Source organism: Alligator mississippiensis, chromosome 1 (genome assembly GCF_030867095.1).
Source record: "Alligator mississippiensis isolate rAllMis1 chromosome 1, rAllMis1, whole genome shotgun sequence".
Lineage (NCBI taxonomy): Eukaryota > Metazoa > Chordata > Crocodylia > Alligatoridae > Alligator > Alligator mississippiensis.
In genome coordinates, this window is record NC_081824.1 from 342,789,593 (window position 1) to 342,811,489 (window position 21,897).

General features: G+C 41.1%; 1 protein-coding gene across 4 annotated transcripts in view; it reads right to left on the reverse strand.

The window, feature by feature from the left end:
- Positions 1–1,482: 1,482 nt before the first annotated feature.
- CRACDL (CRACD like) overlaps positions 1,483–21,897 on the reverse strand; it is a 134,916-nt gene continuing 114,501 nt past the window's right edge. For 3 of the 4 annotated variants that reach the window (XM_019485090.2, XM_019485092.2, XM_019485088.2), the window contains 3 exons: positions 18,304–18,506; positions 14,086–14,227; positions 1,483–12,546 (listed from right to left, as the gene is read on the reverse strand). In XM_019485090.2, the coding sequence (XP_019340635.1) occupies positions 12,431–12,546; positions 14,086–14,227; positions 18,304–18,506 (461 nt within the window). In that variant the 3' untranslated portion in view covers positions 1,483–12,430. The remainder of the gene's footprint in view (positions 12,547–14,085; positions 14,228–18,303; positions 18,507–21,897) is intronic. The other variant, XM_019485089.2, reaches the window with a different exon arrangement.

Here is a 21,897-nt window from a genome sequence, read left to right on the forward strand (position 1 = left end):
TCAAGTGGTCCTCCATCATTTCTTTCCTCCTAAAGAAGCATGTGTTGAAGCAGAGGGGCAGAAATCAAAGAAGCAAGGGATGTGGGAGAAAGGAAAAAGCTGAACCCATACATCACATGCTCTGGGGTCTTTCTATTCCTTACCATGTTCTCCTGCACTGTTCCAATCTTCTCTTCATGTCAGCAGCAGCAGCAGAGGAAGGGTGAGCCTGGTGTCCCCTCCAAAACACATCCACACATCCATAGATTCCAAACATTTATGTGGTTCCTTACAAACAACACCCTGTCCCACAAAACCAAAATTAAGGCTTAAAACAAGAGTTGGCTTTGAAGAGGTTCATTTACTTCTCCATAGGTCCAGTGGAAGCATTATATCCCTATATCCAGATATCAGGGAAATGCCTAATTTCCCCTCCACTGTATACAAATCAGTTGGAGGACAGCAATGTAAGTGACACATGTTAATACTGGATCCAAAAAAGAAATTCTATTCAACATTAAGACTTCTCACATGACACTAAGCACTTTGAACTGTGAACGGGAATACTAATGCCCCCAGCAAGTACCCAAGTAATTAGCATGTATGTGGCCAGGGCCAAGGCTAGAAACAAACACCAAATCAAAGCTGTAAGTATTACTGGCAGCATGAGTATACTAAGCAATTATGGTAATAAGATGCCTCTGAATTGGTAAAATGCCAGAGATGACATGTTTGATAATGACAACCACTGTACTGGTAGTGTATTTCATGTTGAGCATATTATTTCTGTGTTTTATTACTCCTATCTTGAGAGAAACAAACCTGCAACAAATGATAGCACTGACACATACAGAATCCTTTGTTCTGAAGAATGCAATTACTTTCAAATACCAGGATACCAAAGTGTAGAGTATATGCTCTAACATCTTAGAAGTAAAGCCCCAAGGCAGCTCTTACTACACCACAATCTAACCTTTTATATCTAAATCTTAAAAACTACCAAGGGCCACATTATGTGTTGAGTCAGTGTGCTGCATAGGAGACAATGCAAGAGGAGGGAAGAAAAGTGGTATTTCAGGGGAGGGAGGGGGGGAGAGAACAGACACTGAACCCCTCTTTGATGTGCCAGGTGCCCACCCTTCCATAGAAGAGAATGACCATACTTCTTCCCCACTCATTTTTGGATAAGTGCCTAGCTCAAGGATGTTAATCCTCAACTCGTTGGTCCCAAGGGAGTGTGTGGATTATGATGTGGTCGGTCTAAACAGGAGGTATACAAAGGCACAGGGAGAAACTCCTCATTCCATCCCCACCATGCAAAGTCCAGCTACAATCTGGCACTAAACATTACTCTGGCTCTTAAACACCAATGCTCCCATGTTTGCTTAACCTGTTTTTAAAATGAGGATAACTGATACTTACTGCTAATTACAGCCCAGCGTATACTCACTCGATATAGAAACAGGGACATTATCCAAGTCTGGTTTTATATAACCAAAACACTGGAATTTGCATAATGTTTATTTAATCAGAACAAAATTTTTCTCTTAAAAATGCTTTATAAAACATCTCAATAATTAAACACCACTATAGTTATTAACAATGGGAAAGTGCCATAAAATATATTACTCACAACACATAAGTAACTACGTGTAATTCCTGTAATCAAAACACCACTCTCATACAGGTTCCCGAGCAGGAGGAATATCAATATAAAGCTATTACATATAACTGAGCAAAAATTAACTAAAAATACAGAATTTAGTTATGATATCTGGCAAGATCAGGTAGACAGAATTTATAGGCTTAATTCACTTATGAATCAATATATCTATCCCTTAAAAGACCAACTTAATAGTATAGATAAATTAATCTCAGCAAGATCTACATTCATTAAGGGTGAAATTCAGAGTCAGCATGAGACTTGATTTGTAATGCAACATGATACCGTTGGGGCTTGAACACAAGGCCCCTGGCTCTAAAATATCCCCTGTTAGCTTGAAGGTTATATCAACTCATAAATCTGTGTGGTCCAGCTCCTACAGGACAGAGAGAGCTACATATGCACCACTTGTGTGGGCCCCATGCATAGAGGAATGATTTTTCACTTGATTAGAATATTGGATTTCCTGGCACGGCAAAAAAAGGGAAAGCAAGTTGTAGACCTAGCAAAGGAGAGAGATTTTAAAAATCCTCTTTGAAACCCTTCCCAGATATGCTTCTAAAAAATAGTGTGCCACTTGGTATTCACAGAGATGAAAGAGTATTTTCAGATCCTAGTTATTCCAATGCAAATACTAAGTAACTCAGCAAAATTAACAGTCAGAATCTGAATGGAAGCTTCTCATTGCCTTAACTCTTTGAAAAATGAAGGAAGCTAATCCATAAAAAGAAGGATATTTAAAAAGGTACTATAATAGCTAACTGTACATTAAAAAACACCTAATAAACGTAAATTTCCCCTCTGAATCCAGAATGATTTTTTTTTCCATAGCTTTGAATTGAGCAAGTGACATTGGGAAGAAAAAACTACTGAAGAATTTGTTCCAGTGACATAGAAAGCATGCCTGTGCCAAAGAGAAAAGTAACAGGTTGCCCAAATACTGGCTAAGAATCAAAAGGAAAAGCACTGTTCTTACTGTCCTTATCTGCTTGCTTGCAGAGTTAGGCACAGCAGCTTACTAAAGAGATTAACCCACTGATTTAGGAAGGATGCTTGAAGCCAGCAAACTTTCTTTCATAAAACATAAGGCAGAGACTTAATATTTTTACAAATATTGAAGATGTATTTCCCATCTCTTCAGGGACACACAAAATTCAAAAGGAAATTTTATTTGGAGAGATTGAGATTGTTATTCTCTATTCTAAATTAGACTTCACCCTTTAGCAGAATTTCAGGACCGTTTTCTGTACTGAATGCATCTCCGACCTTCGACCATGGGCGGTTCTAGGATTTTGAAAACAGGGGTGCAGATGGTGTGGCACATCACTGCATACAACATGACACATTTTTTTTCCAGTTAAAAGAGAAACCAGAAGCTTTACTAATATGCAAGGGGGGTAGCCCTGTATTATTATTTAAGATTAAAGCAAAAACAAACATAACTATTGAAATGTGCACTAATTTGCTAGATTATATATTAAATTTAAAAAAAACACAACAAACTAGGCAAAAATAGTCAAAAGTTATTGTCATTAGACCCATAGTCATTATAGTTAAATGTACATTTCTTATTCAGATTCATAAAACAAGGTATAGCCTTCTTGAGCATCTTGACAATGACTCCAATACTTTGGTGTCAGTCATTTCTATACTTGAGTTAATATTACTACACCTGTGTTAAACTTTTTAGCTAAAACTAAAAACAGTCTGCAGGGCTACGAAATAGAAAAAAAAACACACATTACTGGGAATGCCAAACTTTAAACTAAATTGCAGTGGAACATCAAGACCATTAAAAAAGACAGAGGGTCCTTAACATGTGTGGAGTGGGGACAGATTATCAGGAATCAGGGAGATGATAAAGGATCCATGAAGTCAGTTTACTCTCTCAGCATTGCCTAAATAGAAAATGCTGATGCCCTCCCAGGCAGTTTGTTTTAAAGTTTGGGTGGAGCAGGGATCAGAGGGGGTGCAACTGCACCACTGCACCCCTCCTGGATCTGCCCCTGCCTTCTACTAAATCCAGTTTAGGTTCTAACGTCTAGGTTAAGACTTCTAAGACATCTATTTTTAAGAGTGTCACCTCTTATCCATCTGCATAAAGCAGTTCTCTCACATATCCTTGTTACAACTTCTAGGAATCACCCTTCACATTACTAGTCCAAAACTATTCTCCCTTGAGTCATGTCAATTAGCACCCAAGGCCCTTAGCTGGACAGGAGACCTGAGGAAACTATCCATCCCCTGCAAGAGGGAAAACAGCATAGATTTCTTTTTTTTTATATAAATGTCCTCCACTTTCTTGATATCAAACCAATATTTAAGTCCAGGCAAATTAATTCCAACAGGAACAGTACCATTTTCTAAAAACAAAACAAAAGATTTAAGGGTCCCCCTCATTCCTGCACTAGTGAAACAGGTCAGCGAAAGGCTTATGTGTCCTGACCTACTATCCAGGATCTCAAGGTAAATTCAATTCTATAGTCCCAGTAATCAAATATTCTAGAGGGAAACCGGAATAAAATGAAATGTCAATAACCCTGAGTTTCTCCAGAGTACCATCAGAGGTGACTTACGACCACCTGCCCCAGGCAGTTAGTGCCCCATTTCTCCTTTCCTCTGATGGAACATGCTCAGTAACTGAACATGACTTTAATGAAATTCAGTCACTATTCACCAACAGGCAGCCCGCTGAATTGCACCATGTAAGCAGAATAAGCAACAAAGAACAAGCCAGTTAGAAGTCTGCAAGGCAGCTTCCCTGCTCTGAAACAATTCCCTATTAAGACAGAATCACTTAGCTCTATTTTCACAACTCCTTCCCTTTTTTTCAAGGCATACATTTCTTTTCAGTGGGTATTTTTTCTTTCCCTTCTGAGGGTTTAATGGAGCGATGCTGCTGTTTCTTTGGATTTGGTATTTTATTGGGGGAAGATCGGAAAGAGGGGAAAAAAACAACCAAAAACCCCAGAAAAACGAATGTCCCTGTCAGTATAGTATAACAGGACTTGTTATTCTCCTTTGCAGGCATCTCATTAGTTTGATTATATTTGTCCTTCTGAATTATCCTCATAGTCTACCTACTGCTAGAGAGGTTTCTCTTTTAACTGCTCTTACATAGGTGTTGGAACAAGCCATTCTCCAAACAAAAGGCATGCTACAGACCTGGGGCGGGCAAAATAAAGCCTGGGGGCCAGATCCAGCCCACCACACACTTTCACCTGGCCTGCAGCATCTATCAACAAATTGTGCTCCGCCCAGCCCTTCCTGGGAGTGAGGTACACACAGCCCCAAACATACCCTGTTGCCTCGCTCCCACTCTCGTGGGTGGAAGGCCCCACCAACCAGCACACAGCTTTTGCATGGGGCTGCTGCTTAAGCCCCCAGGGACTTGCTCTGCTTTCCCAGTCTCATGCTGGCTCTGGGCAGCAGGTAGGGAAGTGGCAGGGGTGGAGCTACAGCTGAGCAGGAGCTTGGAGCATGGGGCTTTGGTTGGCTGCAGGGCGGAGCCTGCAACCAGGTGGGCAGCGGCAGCACGGAGCTTGGGTGGGCAATGTGTAGGCGTGCCGAGGGTTGGGGATGTGGGGATCCCCATCCACACTCCGCCATGGCATGCAACTCTGACAGGTGGTGGCAGCGGCAACAGGCAGGGTGCTCAGGGCACAGGTGCCCAGCAGGGCATGGATCCAGCCAGCGCTGCTCATTGCAGCGAGGGGCACAACCTCCTCAGGGCTGTCTGTATTGCTGGTGCTCCCTGCCACTCACACGCAGCTCCTGCACTTGCACAGCCCGGGAGGGAAGCCCCAGGTGCTGGAGCTGGCTGCCTTCCCCACCCTGCCAGGGGAAGGCCCTTGACCCCCAAGTCCAGGCAGTTATGAAAAAAAAAAAATTGAAAGAAACTTACCTGCCTGCTGGGCTGGCTGCGATCCTGGCTGCAGAGGGCATCTCAGTATGTGTGCCCTTTCTCCCTGCTGCAGCAGCCTGCAGCCAGGCTGTCCTACAGCCATACCTGCTGCCCTGTGTTTGGGGGGGGGGGGGCTGAGCCCTGTTAGGGCTCAGCCTATGCTTTAGGACCTTTTTCATGTCAGAGCAGCTAATTTCATTTGTGCTCCCAGAAACCACCAGCATGGACAGGATCAAGTCATTTGCTCTCTGTACAATAAGATTTATTTTCTGATCCTTCTCAAAGTAGATGATGGTGCTTATATTTCCTACACTGACTTTTCTTGTTAGGAGGTTTCTCAGGCAGAATTTACTTTCAAAAACAGACTCTTAGAGTTAATTTCACAATAAATTACCAACACCTAGAATTCAACACAGTAAAAAGTCCCAGAACTTAGTAGGTCACTTATTCATTAGTATGAATTAATAGACATTCTGGTATATGTTAACATTTTTGTGAAACAGTTATAAGAACCTGTATAGAACAAAATGCCATTCATTAGAATTATGAATGTACAACATTTGCAATTTATTTGCAAAGAAGGCTTAAGAAACAAAAAAAGTATCAGGTTCATATTCATAATAAATATTTGAAAAATAAAAATTTCCTTTCTGATATTAAAACAGAAAGAAATCAACAATGCCAAGTGTAGAAAGCAAGTGATGGGGGAGAAAATGGTTTCCACACACAGTTTCCTTCAACAAAATTTTCCATAGCCTTACTGAATTCACTGATAGTTCTTAGGTATATTCTGGATCCTGGAGAGAGAAAATATATTTTTTTTAATTTTCCTGGATGAAAGGAGTTGCCTTAGATCATTGCAGGAAGGGTGTTCTGGGAATAAAGCCAATGTATATAGAGAAATGGAAAGTTCAGGTAGCCCACAGACATGGAAAGATACTGGAAAGCAAGACTATATAGTTGGGATAATGCAAATATATATCTTACAGCAGTGCCCCAGGAGTAAAGAGCAGCAGCAGATGGAGAATTATCTGGACATAATAATTGATAAAAAAATTATAATAACATTTATAAATTTATGATGTCAGACAACATAAACTTCATATGGGAAATAACACCCATTAGTGGAATGCCCCATCAATGTTGACAACATGGACGTGGTTATAAACAGCTGCAACAATGGGTGTGTACACACATACTAACTTTGTCATTAAGTTGCCTTAATTTTTTTTAAAGCTGACAACTTTCAGAGTGTATACATGCATGTGGAGCAGTCATCTTGAATGCAGCACAAGATAATACACCTCCATGGTGTATTATATTGAGCCGCATTAGTTAAGTTGACTCAGCTCACAAGATGGCTGCCACCATATCAGGGAGATGTACATGTGTGTGCTTTGACGTGGCTTAACTTAAGTCAGCTTCGGCTTCAGCTTAAGTCATTTTAGTTAAATCAGATTATTTTAAGTTGGCTTAGTATGTGTGTACACACCCAATTGTATCAATATCAAAAAGATGCCAAAGCCTGTTATAATGCAACTTGGCATGATTCCAAACCAATAAAAGGCAAGGGGGGGGGGGGAGGTGGCAAAACTGCTACAATGGTAACTCTGTTAACACTTACATTATAATAACTGATACCATTTCCTTAGAAGCAGCCCCCCTCGCCTTTTAAAAGCCATTAAAAGGTACATTTGTCTATACCCTGAAATGCATCGGCGGCCAGAGGGACAGCATAGGGCCTACGTATCACTGAAGACCAATGTAGGGCCTATTTTGATGACTTATATTATGCAGATATTGTATTGGCTCTTTGCATAGGGGTGACTTTCATCTTAAGTAGCTGTGAAAGATACTGCACTACTAGATATTATTTTTTACACTAAAAAAAGTTACCTTATAACTGTAAACAGAGCCCTATAATTAAACCTTTGTCTCTTGTAGTTGAGTGTTCATCATGTATATAAAGCAAACATTTTGGCAATTTTATTATACCCATCAAGACTACCAGGGAATTACTGGAATCCCAAAATTACAACAAACTCTTTTCAAATTTGCTTTTGAACCTTTTTACTGATAAAAAGGTTTTTTAGCCCAAACTGCCCCTAAAAAAGGGAACAGATTTGGTAAACATGCTCTGTTAAAAACAAGACACTGCAAAACAACACTAGTTGGAAGAAAAGGCCAGAGAGATATTTTGGCCTTAAAAAGGTATTTATTACAATTATCTATACAATATTAAAATCATTTAGTTGTGATTTTTTAATCTTAAAATTACTGGAATAAACATTAGGAGGTAGCTATATTTCATTAAGCAAAATAGAAAATACCATGTAAAGTCACAAAATCTACAGTTTTCAGATTTAGAAACATAAAACACAATTTAATTTACATTGAATGTACTCAGAACAACAGCCAGCTTCAACACTGAAATTCAGTCATTCAACAGCCAGCACAAGGACTGCTCCTAAATATACAGTCCATGCGTTTTGAGAGAGGAAAAAAACACTAAGGCTTCCTACTCTTCACTTTCATGGTTTTCTTGATTGCTGTATTAATTTAGCTAAAAACCATATTTCTTTATTGCTAAGGCCATGTTATTTCAATAGATTTGATACTGTACTGCTTGGTTCTTGTTGCAGTTCCTCCAGCAAAATGGATCCTGCTGAGTCAGTCAACCATTTTGCTTCCTAACTGGAAGAGTACACTAGCATCCACAGTAAAACTGTTTACAAAGTTTTTTCCACCTGGTAGAAAATGCAAAATGTAGCTCAGCTTCCTAATGAGCAAGTGTTTATCAATACATTTATGCTACACCTTTGTATTGCCTAATACAGCCTATTTGGTTGAGGGAAGACAGGCTGGATTGAAATAGTTCAGACCTACTGTTCACCAGACTGAGTGGATAATAGTGACTGTTTAACAATTGGCTAAGACTGACTTATGTGATCCTTCAAGGTTCTGAGCTACTGCCATGTCACACTAAACACCCTGCAAAACTAGAGCTTGTTTCCACTGAAATCAGCGGAAGTTTTGTTGTTGGCATCCATGGATCCAAGAGCATGCCCACAGTAGCCAATTGCTACTACTCCTGCTACAAACCATCAATCGTTAAAAAAAAGATAAATATAAGCCAAGTTAGTGGGAGTCAGCACACCTTGTTCACACTGAGCTCGCTGACAAAACTCACAGACTTCAATGGCACTAGGATTTCACCCACAACACTTAAAGAACCAAACAAAAAACACTGCATTAATATTTGAGCTGCATGTACCATTGAGAAATATAGAAGAACTGTTTTTTTAGAACTCTCTCATATGTGAGAGATCTATTTTTTTTTGTAACTGGTACTTGTGAAGGAAATTTGAGCAGACTCTACTACAGATCTTCACTATCCTGAACGTCTGTCTAGCAATAACAGAGAGGAAGAATGTGATGCTTTCCCTTTGTAGTTACAGTACTCACAACCTAGAGGTTCAGCAGTGATCAGACCTGCTTTCAATAATTAGTAGTAGAGAAAACTAAGAAGAAGGATAACAAACCATGAATCTTGGTTCTTCAAGTTAATGTCCTGAAAGCAATCTACTCTTCAGTGAGGCTTGTAGCATGTAATAATCAAATAACATAGATTTAAAAAAAAATCAGATTTGTGTTTACAGTTTTCTTTTAGGGCTGTCTCAGGAATGCTGCAAGATGTAATACAGTCTTTAAGTAAAAAAAGTGTGAAAATCATAAAGCAAAATTTTATTTATGGGGGGGGGTTAACGATATTTTAACGGTACCTAAAAATGGTCTTTTCATGTTCTAGCACATTTAACACAAACATATAGTATAAATTGTCTGGTTTGAAAAATTCATGATTAAAGACTATGCTATAAACGCACAGTAACAAGGAACATGGTGAAGGTTGACTGTGCAAACAGCTTTGTGGCAGTTTAAATATAAATCTGACCTTTGCTCTCAAACATCTTTTTACATATAACGTAAGGAAAGTCTTCACTTTTTTTAGATCATCCAAAAATTCACAGAAGTCAGCCCTTAACACTGCATAACTTAGACAACTACTGCTGCTCTTGATTTTCAAACACTTACAAGAACTGTTGCTTTGAAATTTGTAATTCCAATGAGATCAACAGAAGTTCTGCCTAAGAACCGTACTGCAGTATCAGGTCCTTTAACGACAGATATAGGTTGCTCCTGTCGCAAAAGGCTCTAACAAGCATTTTTTTTAAATTTCATGATACAGATGATGGCATTTGTCTTTTTAAAAAAAGTTTAGTTTTTATTCTTTGAAGAAAAATAGTTGTACTGTGCAGTTTCTAGACTCTCGCACCCTCATTTTCTATTACTAAGGAGACCTGCCTGAAACAACACAACTGGTTCCAAGCATTCAGAAGCTTTGATGTCTTATTTCATAGACATTAGGGCTGGAAGGGACCTTGGAAGATCATCGAGTCCAGCCCCCCGCCCGAAGGGCAGGAAGTCAGCTGGGGTCATAGGATCCCAGCAAGATAAGCATCCAGTTTCATCTTGAAGGTGTTCAATGAAGGCGTTTGAACGACCTCCGGTGGCAGGCTGTTCCAGACCTTGGGGGCTCGGACAGTAAAGAAATTCTTCCTTATGTCCAGCCTGAAACGATCTTGTAGTAGTTTGTGACCATTCGACCTCGTCATCCCTTGGGGCACTCTGGTGAACAAATGTTCCCCCAGATACTGGTGGTCACCCCTGATAAACTTGTAGGTGGCCATCAGATCACCCCTGAGCCTGCGCTTTTCCAGGCTAAAGAGCCCCAGGGCTCTCAGCCTGTCATCGTAGGGTCTGCTTCCCTGACCTCTGATCATGCACGTGGCTCTTCTCTGGACTCTCTCAAGCTTCTCCACATACTTTTGAATTGTGGAGCCCAAAACTGGACATAGTACTCCAGCTGCGGCCTCACTAAGGCCGAGTACAGAGGGAGAATGACGTCCCGGGATTTGCTTGAGAAGCATCTATGGATGCAAGCCAGCGTTTTGGTCACTTTACTAGCCGCAGCATCGCATTGCAGGCTCATGTTCATCTTGTGGTCAATGATGACCCCCAAGTCTCCTTCTTCCATAGTGCTAGCCAACAAAGCACTGCCGAGCCTATAAGGATGCTGCAGGTTATTTTCCCCAAGGTGGAGAACCTTGCATTTATTGGCGTTGAACACCATCAGATTCTCGTCCGCCCACTTGCTGAGCTTGTCCAGGTCAGCCTGGATCACCCGCCTGTCTTCTGGTGTGGATGCTTTGCCCCAAAGTTTGGTGTCACCCATTTACTCGCAAAAATCTTCATTAAAAGGTTAAAGATGCTTCTACACCCAGTGTTTTTCCATCCCCCACACTGACCCAGGACACATGGTTTCCAGCATCAGAAAAACAGGAAATTCTAAGTGACAGTCTCCCTACATATCTGAAAAGGCTGTTAGTGTTCCAGGAAAAAAAAACAAACAAAACCCAAAAAACAAAATACAAACAAACCACAAATTTATAAGAGATTAAGAAAGTCCCCTCCACCTCCTAACACAATAAAACAACCCCATAGCTTTCACGTAACATTCTTACAAGAGTGAAGAACACTTGCCTTAACAAAAACACATTGATCTTAGGACATTTGCTAACAGATTGTTGTTAGCTTCTTTTAGCTGAGATCGTACAGCCAAAGAACAGGCAGAACACAGTATTTGGCGTAAACTCTGCCAACTAGCAGCCATTATTTCCCATATCAGCGCTACACAGGCAGCATAGACAGTCCCACTAGACTGCATGAACAGAATACTGAACTGGAGTTGAGGGCACAAAGAAAATGGCAGTCTTAATCCAGTGTGGGAAGGAATAATGAACTTTCCATTTCTTATTACAATTCATGTGTAGAGGCAGGAGGAAAAGAAGGGAATTAAGTTTATGCGGTCATAGAGCTCAGAAGTGCCTCAACTGTCCAGTTCCTGCTTTTTTAACCACTGAGGTGAAGCTCCAACCATGTGGTCATGCTTAATATTCTTTATCTACATTCATAATCTTTATCCTTGGTATCATAAACATACCATAAGCACTAATCATCATACCACAAGCCATTTTTCTCATAAAGAAAGAATAGCAGCAGCTGGGTGAATTCTAGGAAAAAAAATATTCATAAATATATGTATGGAATTCCAATTCTGATTCAAATCTGAATTTGCTTCCCAATTACTCACTTTTCTATGACCATTTCTGCGGTGAGTTTTGTTCACACAAATATCTGTGCATGAAAATGAATGAAAATTCCTCAAACAAGTTTACTCGTGCACGAATTACCATATTATAAACCATACCAAGCACCTTGGCTAACCAATCACATAGCCCAAAGAGCAAATTCTGCATAGTGAATGTTTGATAGCTTACTCACTAAAAATAAAATTCATGAGTACTCCCTTGGCCCAAACACCTCAGTTAAAAGATATACCAGACAAATTCAGAAAATCAAAATGTTAGTGGACAACTGACAAACATAAAATTAAGAACGTTTAACAAACACGTTTACATCCAGAAGCTCCACGTGGCTTTACAAAGACCTTGGTTTTATGCACATATCATTAGAGAGGGGAAAATACACGTACCATATAAGGCAGAAAGTTATATCTTGCAGAAAAATTTGAAAAACAATGTCCTTAAAGTGGCTTAAACCATTTCTAGTACCATCCTGATTGCTACAAGAGGTTAAGGTAAGCTTTTTGATTGCACTTATTGCACTCTTTCTCCACAGCTTTATAATAAAGCCCTTCTCAAGTTCCACAGATTTTCATTGCAAATACCTGTTCTAAAGCCATTAAAAAAAGATGACTACAACATTATCCAAAGCAGCAGATGCTTGGTCCAAGGTGCAGACTCCTATTTTATAATCCGTGGCATATCATTCCAAGCTTGAGATTTCTTTTTGGCAAGTTCCATCCAGGATGGCTGATCTGGAGCAGAATGACTGGCCTTCTTACACTGGCTTATTTCTTCTTTTTCCATCAACACGGAGGAGTTATAGCAAAAAAAGAGAAGCCATATATAATTCATTATATTATATATTCTGTATATTTATTACATATGTAATATATTCATATATTTATTATATTAACCCACACCTTGAAGCTCAGATAAAGACCTCACTTTTTTCTTTAAAATTCAGAATATTATTTTGCAGGATAACAGAATTCATATATAAGCTTCTTCTATAATACATTAGAAAGGAACCAAAATATACTCTCTCTCAAAAATGTTTGCAGGCACTCTTCTTTTTATATCTGGGGCAGTGTGTTTAGAACTCAAATCTCTGATGTGTTTGGTACTCCCAGTTCATAATTTCTGTAAGAGCATAAATTAAAAGGGAGGTGGAAGTGATTAAGCATGGAACAAGTTACTCCATTTTTGGAAGTATTTTAAGTCCAGGTGAGAAACATTTGTTTGGGATGTTTTAGACAGGGACAACCTTGCTTGGAACAGAGGGCTGAACTAGAGGGCCTCTTCAGCTCTTCTAGTCCTATGATTCTAAGAATTGAGGCTGCTTTGGAGCTTGGCTATTATGAAAACACTAGCCAACTGCCCATCAAGAATGATTGGGGGGGAGCACCTACTGCCCCATGCTGCCACTGTTCTGCCTCTTGCAGGGAACGCTGCTGGCCTCGGGTCCCCCACCCCCTGTCCAGTCCTTGGCACCGCTTGCAAGGAGTGGGGTAGGGGAGCCGAGGCCAGTGTTGCTGGCCTCGGTTCCCCGTCCCTCTGTCCAGTCCTCGGAGCATCTTCGGAATCATGGGAGTGCTCTCCCTTGCTTGGAGCACTCTGATTGGCTGTTTCCATCAGCCAATCAGAGTGCAAATCAAGCATTACAGACAGACAGATTTAGGCTTTTATAATATTTGAATTCCCCCAAATAAAACTGCAGAAGTTGGTGTTAAACAAATAGCTGCATACCTGTCCTAGCTGAAGCCAGAAGTAAATAGGAGAAATAACCGGCTCGATGACCCTGATCTTGCCAACACTTAAAGCACGTGGTTGTTTTGCTCATCTGAGTCACTTAGTACTGCTGAGTAATTGCCCCAAATAGCTGACTTCTCAAGTACTGTGAAGACTGGCTACGCTCCTTCTGGTTTAGGCAGCAGTTTGCCTGGAGCAGTGCAGTGTACCTGAAGATGCTTACTGGGGATGGTAAGTGTACTGTGTAAACTAGCAGTTTCGAACCTTTTTTAGATTCAAGGCACCCCTCCATAGACTTGAGACACCCCTTGAAAAATGCCAGCCCTGAGTTTTCATTTATTTTTTGACTACAAGAAAAAGTAATAGTGCAATTCTTGTTTTGCAAATAACTCACCCTATGGATTTCTATTTCAAATCTCTGGGATTATTTTATGAATCATGTTTGCACATCTAACAGTGCAGTCTATGGCACCCTGCTATACCCTTGGAAAGATCTCAAGGCACCACAGGGTGCCACAGTACCCTGGCTGAGAATCAGTGATGTAGACACAGCTTGTGTGTACTTCAATTATTTGTTTTCATACCAGAGACATGATGTGACAGAAAGCTGGCTCTTGGCAGTGGTTCTTTCACGTCAGACTTTGTTTCTTTCCTCTGTTCTTCAGAAGTAGTGGCTGAATCTGAAAATTTGTTCCTGATGGAATCTGTTTGTTGCTTCACTGACCCCTATTATAGAAGGGGATTAGGGGAAAACAGGTAGATCTATTTTAAATAATTCACAGAGAAAGGAATGGCAGGAGAAATCCAGAAAAAACACGAGCAACACAGAAATAGAGGATGCTCCTCCATAACAATGGAAAACATTCATCATGCACTTATTCCATTCATGCCACTTGAGCTATCAGTTCATAAAACTCTAAAAGCTTGCACTGGGAATTTTATGATGTACAGGCTCTCTTTTTACTTTGCCCTATTTATAAAGAAGGACAGGTTGTTACCCCCACTGGAAATTTATCCCACCATCTGTAGGCTGACAGGAATATAGCAGTCTAGCCTGGCAGATAATACCTTTGGGTGCACGCCAGGGATCTCTGACTTAACAGTATATTCCCTTTCCTTCTCCCCAAATCTATGGGATTAGGGGGTCTGTGACTGGGGTCAGGGGGAAGGGAGGCAGAGCTGGGATTCCAGGGTTTGAATTCCTTCAGACTGTAAGGAATGCAATGCTAACCAAGTCAGCGCATTCTCCCTGGGGTTCTCCTGTTTATGCTTTGAAATGCCCTAAAAGTAGGAGTTTATATGGCCTTCTTACACTGGGGTATATCTCTGGGATCATATTTATATGATATGTTTACTGCACAGTTGACTAATTAGCTGTGCAGTAAACATCTTGTGTCTACACCTACACAACTATTAGGCTGCAGTAAGCTATACTATCCTGCTTCAGAGTAAAAAACTCCATAGCAGCGTACATGTAAACACTGGCTGGGCTGGCTGGGGCACAAAGGTGCTTCAGTGCAGGTGCTGCTTGCTGGCTAGTCCCATGCTGAAGCTCCCTCATGCCCCAGCAAGCCCTACCACAGCAGGTGGAGCTGAGGGAAGCAGTCCTGGGCTGGCAGACTGACTCCAAAGGCCCCCTGTCAGCCGCGACTGCCCTGACCTGGTTCCACGTGGTGCGCATGAATAAACTCCAAAGTCGATTGCTCTGGGATAAACTGCTCCTGGGTGCATGTTCAAATGGTGCATCTGGGAGCAAAAAACTCCGGAGCAATCAGCACATTATTCATGTACATTAATTGCATGTATAGACATGTTGCCCTGAAAGAAGACTTGCTGTCATAAAAAAGATATACAGTGGAAGAAATGCAGGGGCATGATTAGATGGGAACCAATCTGGATGGCACAATTTGCAGGAACCACTGAAAACTAAAATCTGGTGTTTTTTGTACTTCGACATTCCTCACATAGGGTTGATTTAGCTCCTTCTCTTAATTGTTATGAATATTCTCAAACTCTATTATGGTTTTAATCTTATCTGGAAACCACATTAGGAAACTTTTGTCATCAATCCAACTATCAATATTAATTATTTTTTATCATTTGGAGAGAGCTTTTTTAGTTTAGAATATGATATGCCGATTTCTAACAGGAGACAACCATGACCTGTACTCCATCAGTACAGGAATACCAGTATTTCATAAAAATAAAATGCTACTAATGTGGACACAAACGTGCCAGCAAAAGTGTACTATGTCCCGGGATAGTAGAGACATATCCCCACACGCTCCCCTCAAACAATCCAAACAGTAACAGTGAGATTTTGGAAGGGTAACTGCACCTACACTATGGGCTTGTGCCAGCACAGCTATATTGGTTGGAGATCACACCTCTTCACACTCTACTAAGCGCAGACAGCAGTCTGTGGTATATACATGAATATTCAGTATAAGTTATTTTAAAAGGCAGTGCCTGCCAATATCCAGTGTCACCACAAGTAAGTCGATTTACTGCTGTGTAAAGATTCAAAATCTAGATTTTGATATTGTCTGCTGGTGTTGGAGAATTTACTTTCATCTCATTTAATTTCTTCAGATGCTAAAAACTGTTACCTAGGAGCTTCTGGAACCTGTAACAGGAGGGAAGTCAGGGTCGCCGTGCTCTCCCCTGCCGCCTCCTTTACCGTGCCAAGAGGCTGTCTTGCACCCTCCGATTCTCGCCCGCCACGTCTTTGATTTTATATATTTTATAGGGAGGCTACCTTCTGTCCTCTTGGCCACGGTTCTCCTGTCATGGGTGTCCCATGCTCCCAAGCCTTATGGGCTATGCGTGGCTCCTACCACCCCAATACCACGCCCCAAGCCTCGCAGATGTAATGGACGTGTTCTGTCCCTCTCTCCGTCTTCACGCCCTCTCTGGCACTTGGGCTCTCTGCAGTTCCGTCTCTCTCTCTCTCTCTTTCTCTCTCTCTTTCCGCGCCCTTCTCTCAAGTCTATGCTGCCCTGTCCCTCGGGCCTTCTCAGTAACGCCGCCCTGTCCCTCGGGCTCACCACAAGGCTGCCCTCTTCTCTGGGGCTCCCCACGCCCGCACAGGGGCTGCTCAGCAATGCCCCCTTTCTCTGGGGCTTCTCAGCTGCCCCTCTCTGGGGCTGGGGTCTATGCACCCCAAATATTGTGCCCTCACTGGCGCTGGGGTCCCCACTCTACAGTGAGTCCCCTATGAGGCCTTCTCCAACCCCTAATAGCCTCACCCAAACCACCAGTCTAACAAACAGTAACATAAACACAAGCCCCTGGACTATAACACAAACATAAGCCTCCAGCCATAACTACGCTCAGGCCTACTGGGGTTCTCTATCCCATCGCGGTGACCAACGCTGCTCTGGCATTCAGGCTTGGCTTCTCTTTTCTGGCAGGGAGCCCCTTCTTCCTTAGCTACTGGTAGCCAACTGCCTCTGGCCTCCTGCCTGTGCTTTATATAGGAGTCAGGCCCTGCCCCTTCCTTCAGCTGGCTAGGCAGGTGTGGGTCATTATCCCACTATTTGCCTCAGCAACCAGCACCTGAGGAGTCTTCCCTGCTCTCTGAACCAAACTGTGCACATAGCCTTAAATTGCTTAGAGCAGGGGTGTCAAACTCATGGGCCAGTCTGCAGGCCAGATTGTGTCCACAGACTAGCCCTATGAGCCGGATCCAGCATGCAGGACTGGTCCAGTACGGGCACTGCATGCAGGACACTGCTTGCAGCATGTGTACCAGCTCCAACCCTGCTTGCAGTATGGGGTGTAGGTCTGGGGTGTGTGCTTCACACAAGGCCTATCTGAGGTGTGTACTACAAGTGGCACCCATGCCAGACTGGCCCTGCATGCTGTATCTGTCATGTAGGGCTGCTCTGATATGAACCAGCCCCAGATCCAGTGTGCAGAGCCAGCTTAGCATGGGTGCCACATGCAGCCTACACCCCAGACTGGCCCCAGACTTTGTGTGGCATAGTGGGCATGAGGTGCACTGGGCTGGTTTGGAGTGCAGGCTGCACATGGTGCCCACATAAGACTGGCTCTGCATGCTGGATCCAATACACACAGCTGGTCTCTGGGACTGATTTGGACTGGCCTGGATCCAGCGGACAGGGCCAGTCCAGTGTGGGCACTGCATACAGCATGTGTCCCAGAGTGGTCCTGCTTACTATGTGTAGTGGGTATATCATCTACCCCCGCACTGTGTTCAGACTGCACCAGATGGGCTCTGGAGGCAGGCAGGGCACTGTAGGCAGTCCACAGGACTGGGGCTGAGGTCAGCATATGTTGCATGTAGCACCCAGGGCCAGGATGATACCTACAGGCAGTACTGCAGGCTGGATGATAGGGCTCTGCAGGCTGGATCTTTGGTATCTTTGGCTAAGAGGATTTAGGTTAGCAATGGAATGTGTGGGGTTTTGGATTAAAAAAAAAAAACCACTAAAAAAAAGAAGAAAGATTCCCCTCAGTCAGGACTATACAGATCACATCAGATGAACAGACTTCAGTACACTGGCCTCATGTTGCATAAACAGCTGGCACAAAGGTAATTTTTCTATCTTTTTAAAAAATGCAGGGAGTAACCCCATGGACGTCATGCAGATAAAGATACTCATATATATAGTCAAGGGAGTATGTATGTGTACAAATGCTGGCAGGATTGGAGTTCCCAGTAGTTAAGTACCATAATCATTAAAGATTTTTTACAGATATAATAACAATTGATTCAAACAAAGGTTACAACAGTAATGTTACAGAAAACCATTATACACAGGTGCACTGTAAAGTACCTCTGTTCTTTCCTTTTCCTGGTTTGCTTTTTCTGTTTCTGATTTCATATCTTGAACCACAAGTTTCTCTTCTGTATTAAGCTCTTGTTCCTGCTGCATACCCCTCTGCTTCTGTCTTGCTATTGTAATCCAGGCTGGCTTTGACTCACTGTCTATTCTTCTTCCAGAGTCTGCTGTCATCACTAAAGAAGGCACACTTTTCTCTGTTGACAGATTCATTAGGAAACGAAGTTATTTGAAAGAAAGTCCTATGTTGTTTTTAGCTTCACTTTCTCGTGTCTTGTGTTAACATATCAGTATAATGTGGTTAAAAGACATTTTAATGGAGATGTTTTTAGGGATTTTCGCATTTTCCTTCATGATTCATTTCTCCATTACAATTTTACCATTACCATTTTGAAACGGCTATTTCTCATTTCTTTTCACATAAAGCCACTACTGTCATATGAATGCTATATACCAGCACCAATCACATTTTATCCAACTGTCAGCATTTTGTGCTGAAGACTCTTCATCTTTCTCTCTCTTTTTCCTGAAAACCAAAACAAGGCTTCCATAGCACTCAAAAAAGAGAAGTGTTAAAATTTGAATCCTCAAAAAATTAACCAATCAGGCCAAATTCAGGGCAGGTAGAAATGGATAAGGGTCACTTCACTTCCTTAAATGAATAGTACCCACTTAACTACAGTGGTAAATTTGGTCCCTCAAGCAGATATAAGCTTCTGCTCCTGAGTAAAAAACAAATTAACCTCGCGGTTGCTTAAAAAGTACAAGCAATGTTTACCCTAAAACAAACTGCCTAAGGGACTACTTTTGTACCCAGGAACACAATAAATGGCAAAACTTCAGTTTAGGTAGGGATAGGATCAGGTCCATAAGAAGTTAGGTACTGTAAGTTGGGGTAAATATATCTAAAGTTTCAGAAAGAGTCACTTGAGACAGGTGTGACAGATACAGAGAAAACACTTCTAGAAGAAAAATTCTAATTTCTGCAGCCTCTGATACTGAAGCCTGGGCTTCTTGGGACAAGCTAATCTTCATTAGAAAGTTAAATTGTATTGTGACACAACCTTGGAGTCATTAAGTAACACAAAGCTAAACATGACATTGTAATCAGTGTAGACAAGAATAATCATATTTTACATTGAGCCAGTTAGACACAGAATAATCCTACTAGAACTGTAGGATGAACAACACTTACTTGATGTGATGTCTTGTTTTGGGACTGCCATTCTAGGCCCCAAATTGGCTGATTGATGTTATGTCATGGACAGACTTTATATAAAAAAAAGAATGACTAATTTTCCCTTTAACGTTAAAAGCACAATAGAGATATACTGCGTTTGCTTAAAACACAAAAAACATAAAATAGCCATGAAACCAAATTCAGTAGCTGCAAAGACGTACGTGAGCATCAGGTAGGGATAGGTGCCTGACTTAGAATTTCTATCTGACCATGCCTGAAAAACTTCTGTGGGCAGCACTGTGGACAGGTACAAAAACTTTGTATGAGGCTTTAAGAGTCCATAATCTCTTTTTAAAAAGGTATCTTGAAGAGTGACATTGCCCCTCAATGGAAAGAGAATACTTATTTGAACAGGAAAAATATGGTAAAGCCTACTTTCTATAGTGCTGAATGGACAGACTCTGCCCTACACTGACTGGAGAAAAGAAACAATCCTCCCCTATCCCATCTACCCAGCCCTTTCCTGTCAGTACTCCTGACTTCTTATTCCCTTGTCCCCTGCCCTCTCCTCCTCACTTTCATACTCCCTCTGCCTTCATTTTCCTTTTAATTTAGCTGATCTCCTCCCAACTAAACCCACAAAAGACAGGCCATCACATTATTCATGCTGTGCATTACATATATTTCCCTCACCCATGCCGGTCTTGTTTTCTAGATCAGTCATTTTCAACCTGTGATCCACAGACCTCTGGGGGTCTGCAGACTATGTCTATGGGGTCTATGAAAGATGACTATATGATCAATTAAAAATCTGTGAATGCCCACACTTACAATTCAAAGGGATCTGCACCTCCATTCAATTTTTTTTTAGGGATCCACCAATGAAAAAAGGTTGAAAACCACTGTTCTAGATTGTGACTCTTCAAGGCACATGCCGTCACCTACCCTATGTTTGTTCAGTGCCTAGCACAGTAGGGTCCCATTCGTATTTGGCCTTTAAACACTACTGCAATAAACACAATTGTAGTTTATGATGATAAACTGATGTCTAGAGTTCACCAGGTGCTGGGACATTTATTCACATATGACAGGGAACCATCTTTCTTGTTTTTCAAATAATAAATTGTGGGTTCCCAAAACAATGGACAAGGTAAACTAGTTTCTTTTAAACTCTTCTTAGACAGAATTTTTCTAGCTCAAAAACTAAGGGACTGGTTTTCCCGGGGGAACTTTGCCTGCATAAAATTCCAAATATCAACCATTTACCCTTCGCTTCATCATTGCTTGAAGGTTATTCCTGAATACATTTTGTCAGGTATTTGAACAATGAGATTAAATATGTAACACTGATCTTCAGTTACAAAAGGAATTTTGTTACTGACTTATTTACTAACAGTGTGATGACTTTACATTGTAAAGAAGGTGAAAAAGTAAAACTGTTCTTGGTCACTTACCCATATATCTAAAAATACTCTTCTCAAAGTCTAAAGCTAACTGAACATTTAGGATATGATTACATCTGCATTTTGTGGTCATAAATATTTGCAGGGACAAATAGGGTAATTACACAGATGCATAACTAAGATGTCTAAATACCTGAAAATGCAGTGGTTAGGGTTCTAAAACATGCCCACAATTACCTGTCACCAAAATCATACATAGATGCAAGGTCAGAGAGAGACTTTTAGAGTCTTTTGAAAATCATGATCTTAAAATGCAAGCAAAGCCAATTTGTGCATTTCACAAGCGCTTTGTTTTTTAAACAAACATTTTCAGACCTATGCAGGTTTTTTTTAAGAAAGGGGGAAACATGTTCTAGACAGTGTCATTGTTTTTATCAAATACTGCTTGAACATGCATTTACCATTCCATATTATTATACCTTTGGTCATTCATAACCATCAGTTACTTTAAGCAAGTCTTTAAAAACACTATTTAAGATATCCCAGGTTGCAGATATTTTTATTTGTTAACATACCGTATATTTGTCTCAGTGTACACACCCTACATTTTTATCTCTTATACAGCATTTCATGTAGAAATGATTTTCCTGAACAGCTCAGACCCTTTTTTTCTTTATTCCTTTAAGTTGTGGTGCTCCATGAGCCATGAATTTATGCTGGATCCAATTTATGTATGCCAAAAGGTGTACAGGGTTTTTTTTATTTTGTTTTTTAACACACAGGAAATCCCTACCTTTGCATCAAAGTCCATGCCATTCCTGCAAAACAGCCCTGTCATAAAATATGGTCTGATACAGCCAAAAGCACAACGTCTTCTGAAGAGAAGAGCCCAGTTTTAAGCTTCATGCACTAGACTACATAAAAGCATTACAGTTCACTACATTCTCTATATAAAAGAATTTGAGAGAGAAAAACAGCTTTCTTGTCATTTCAAAAGACTGGATT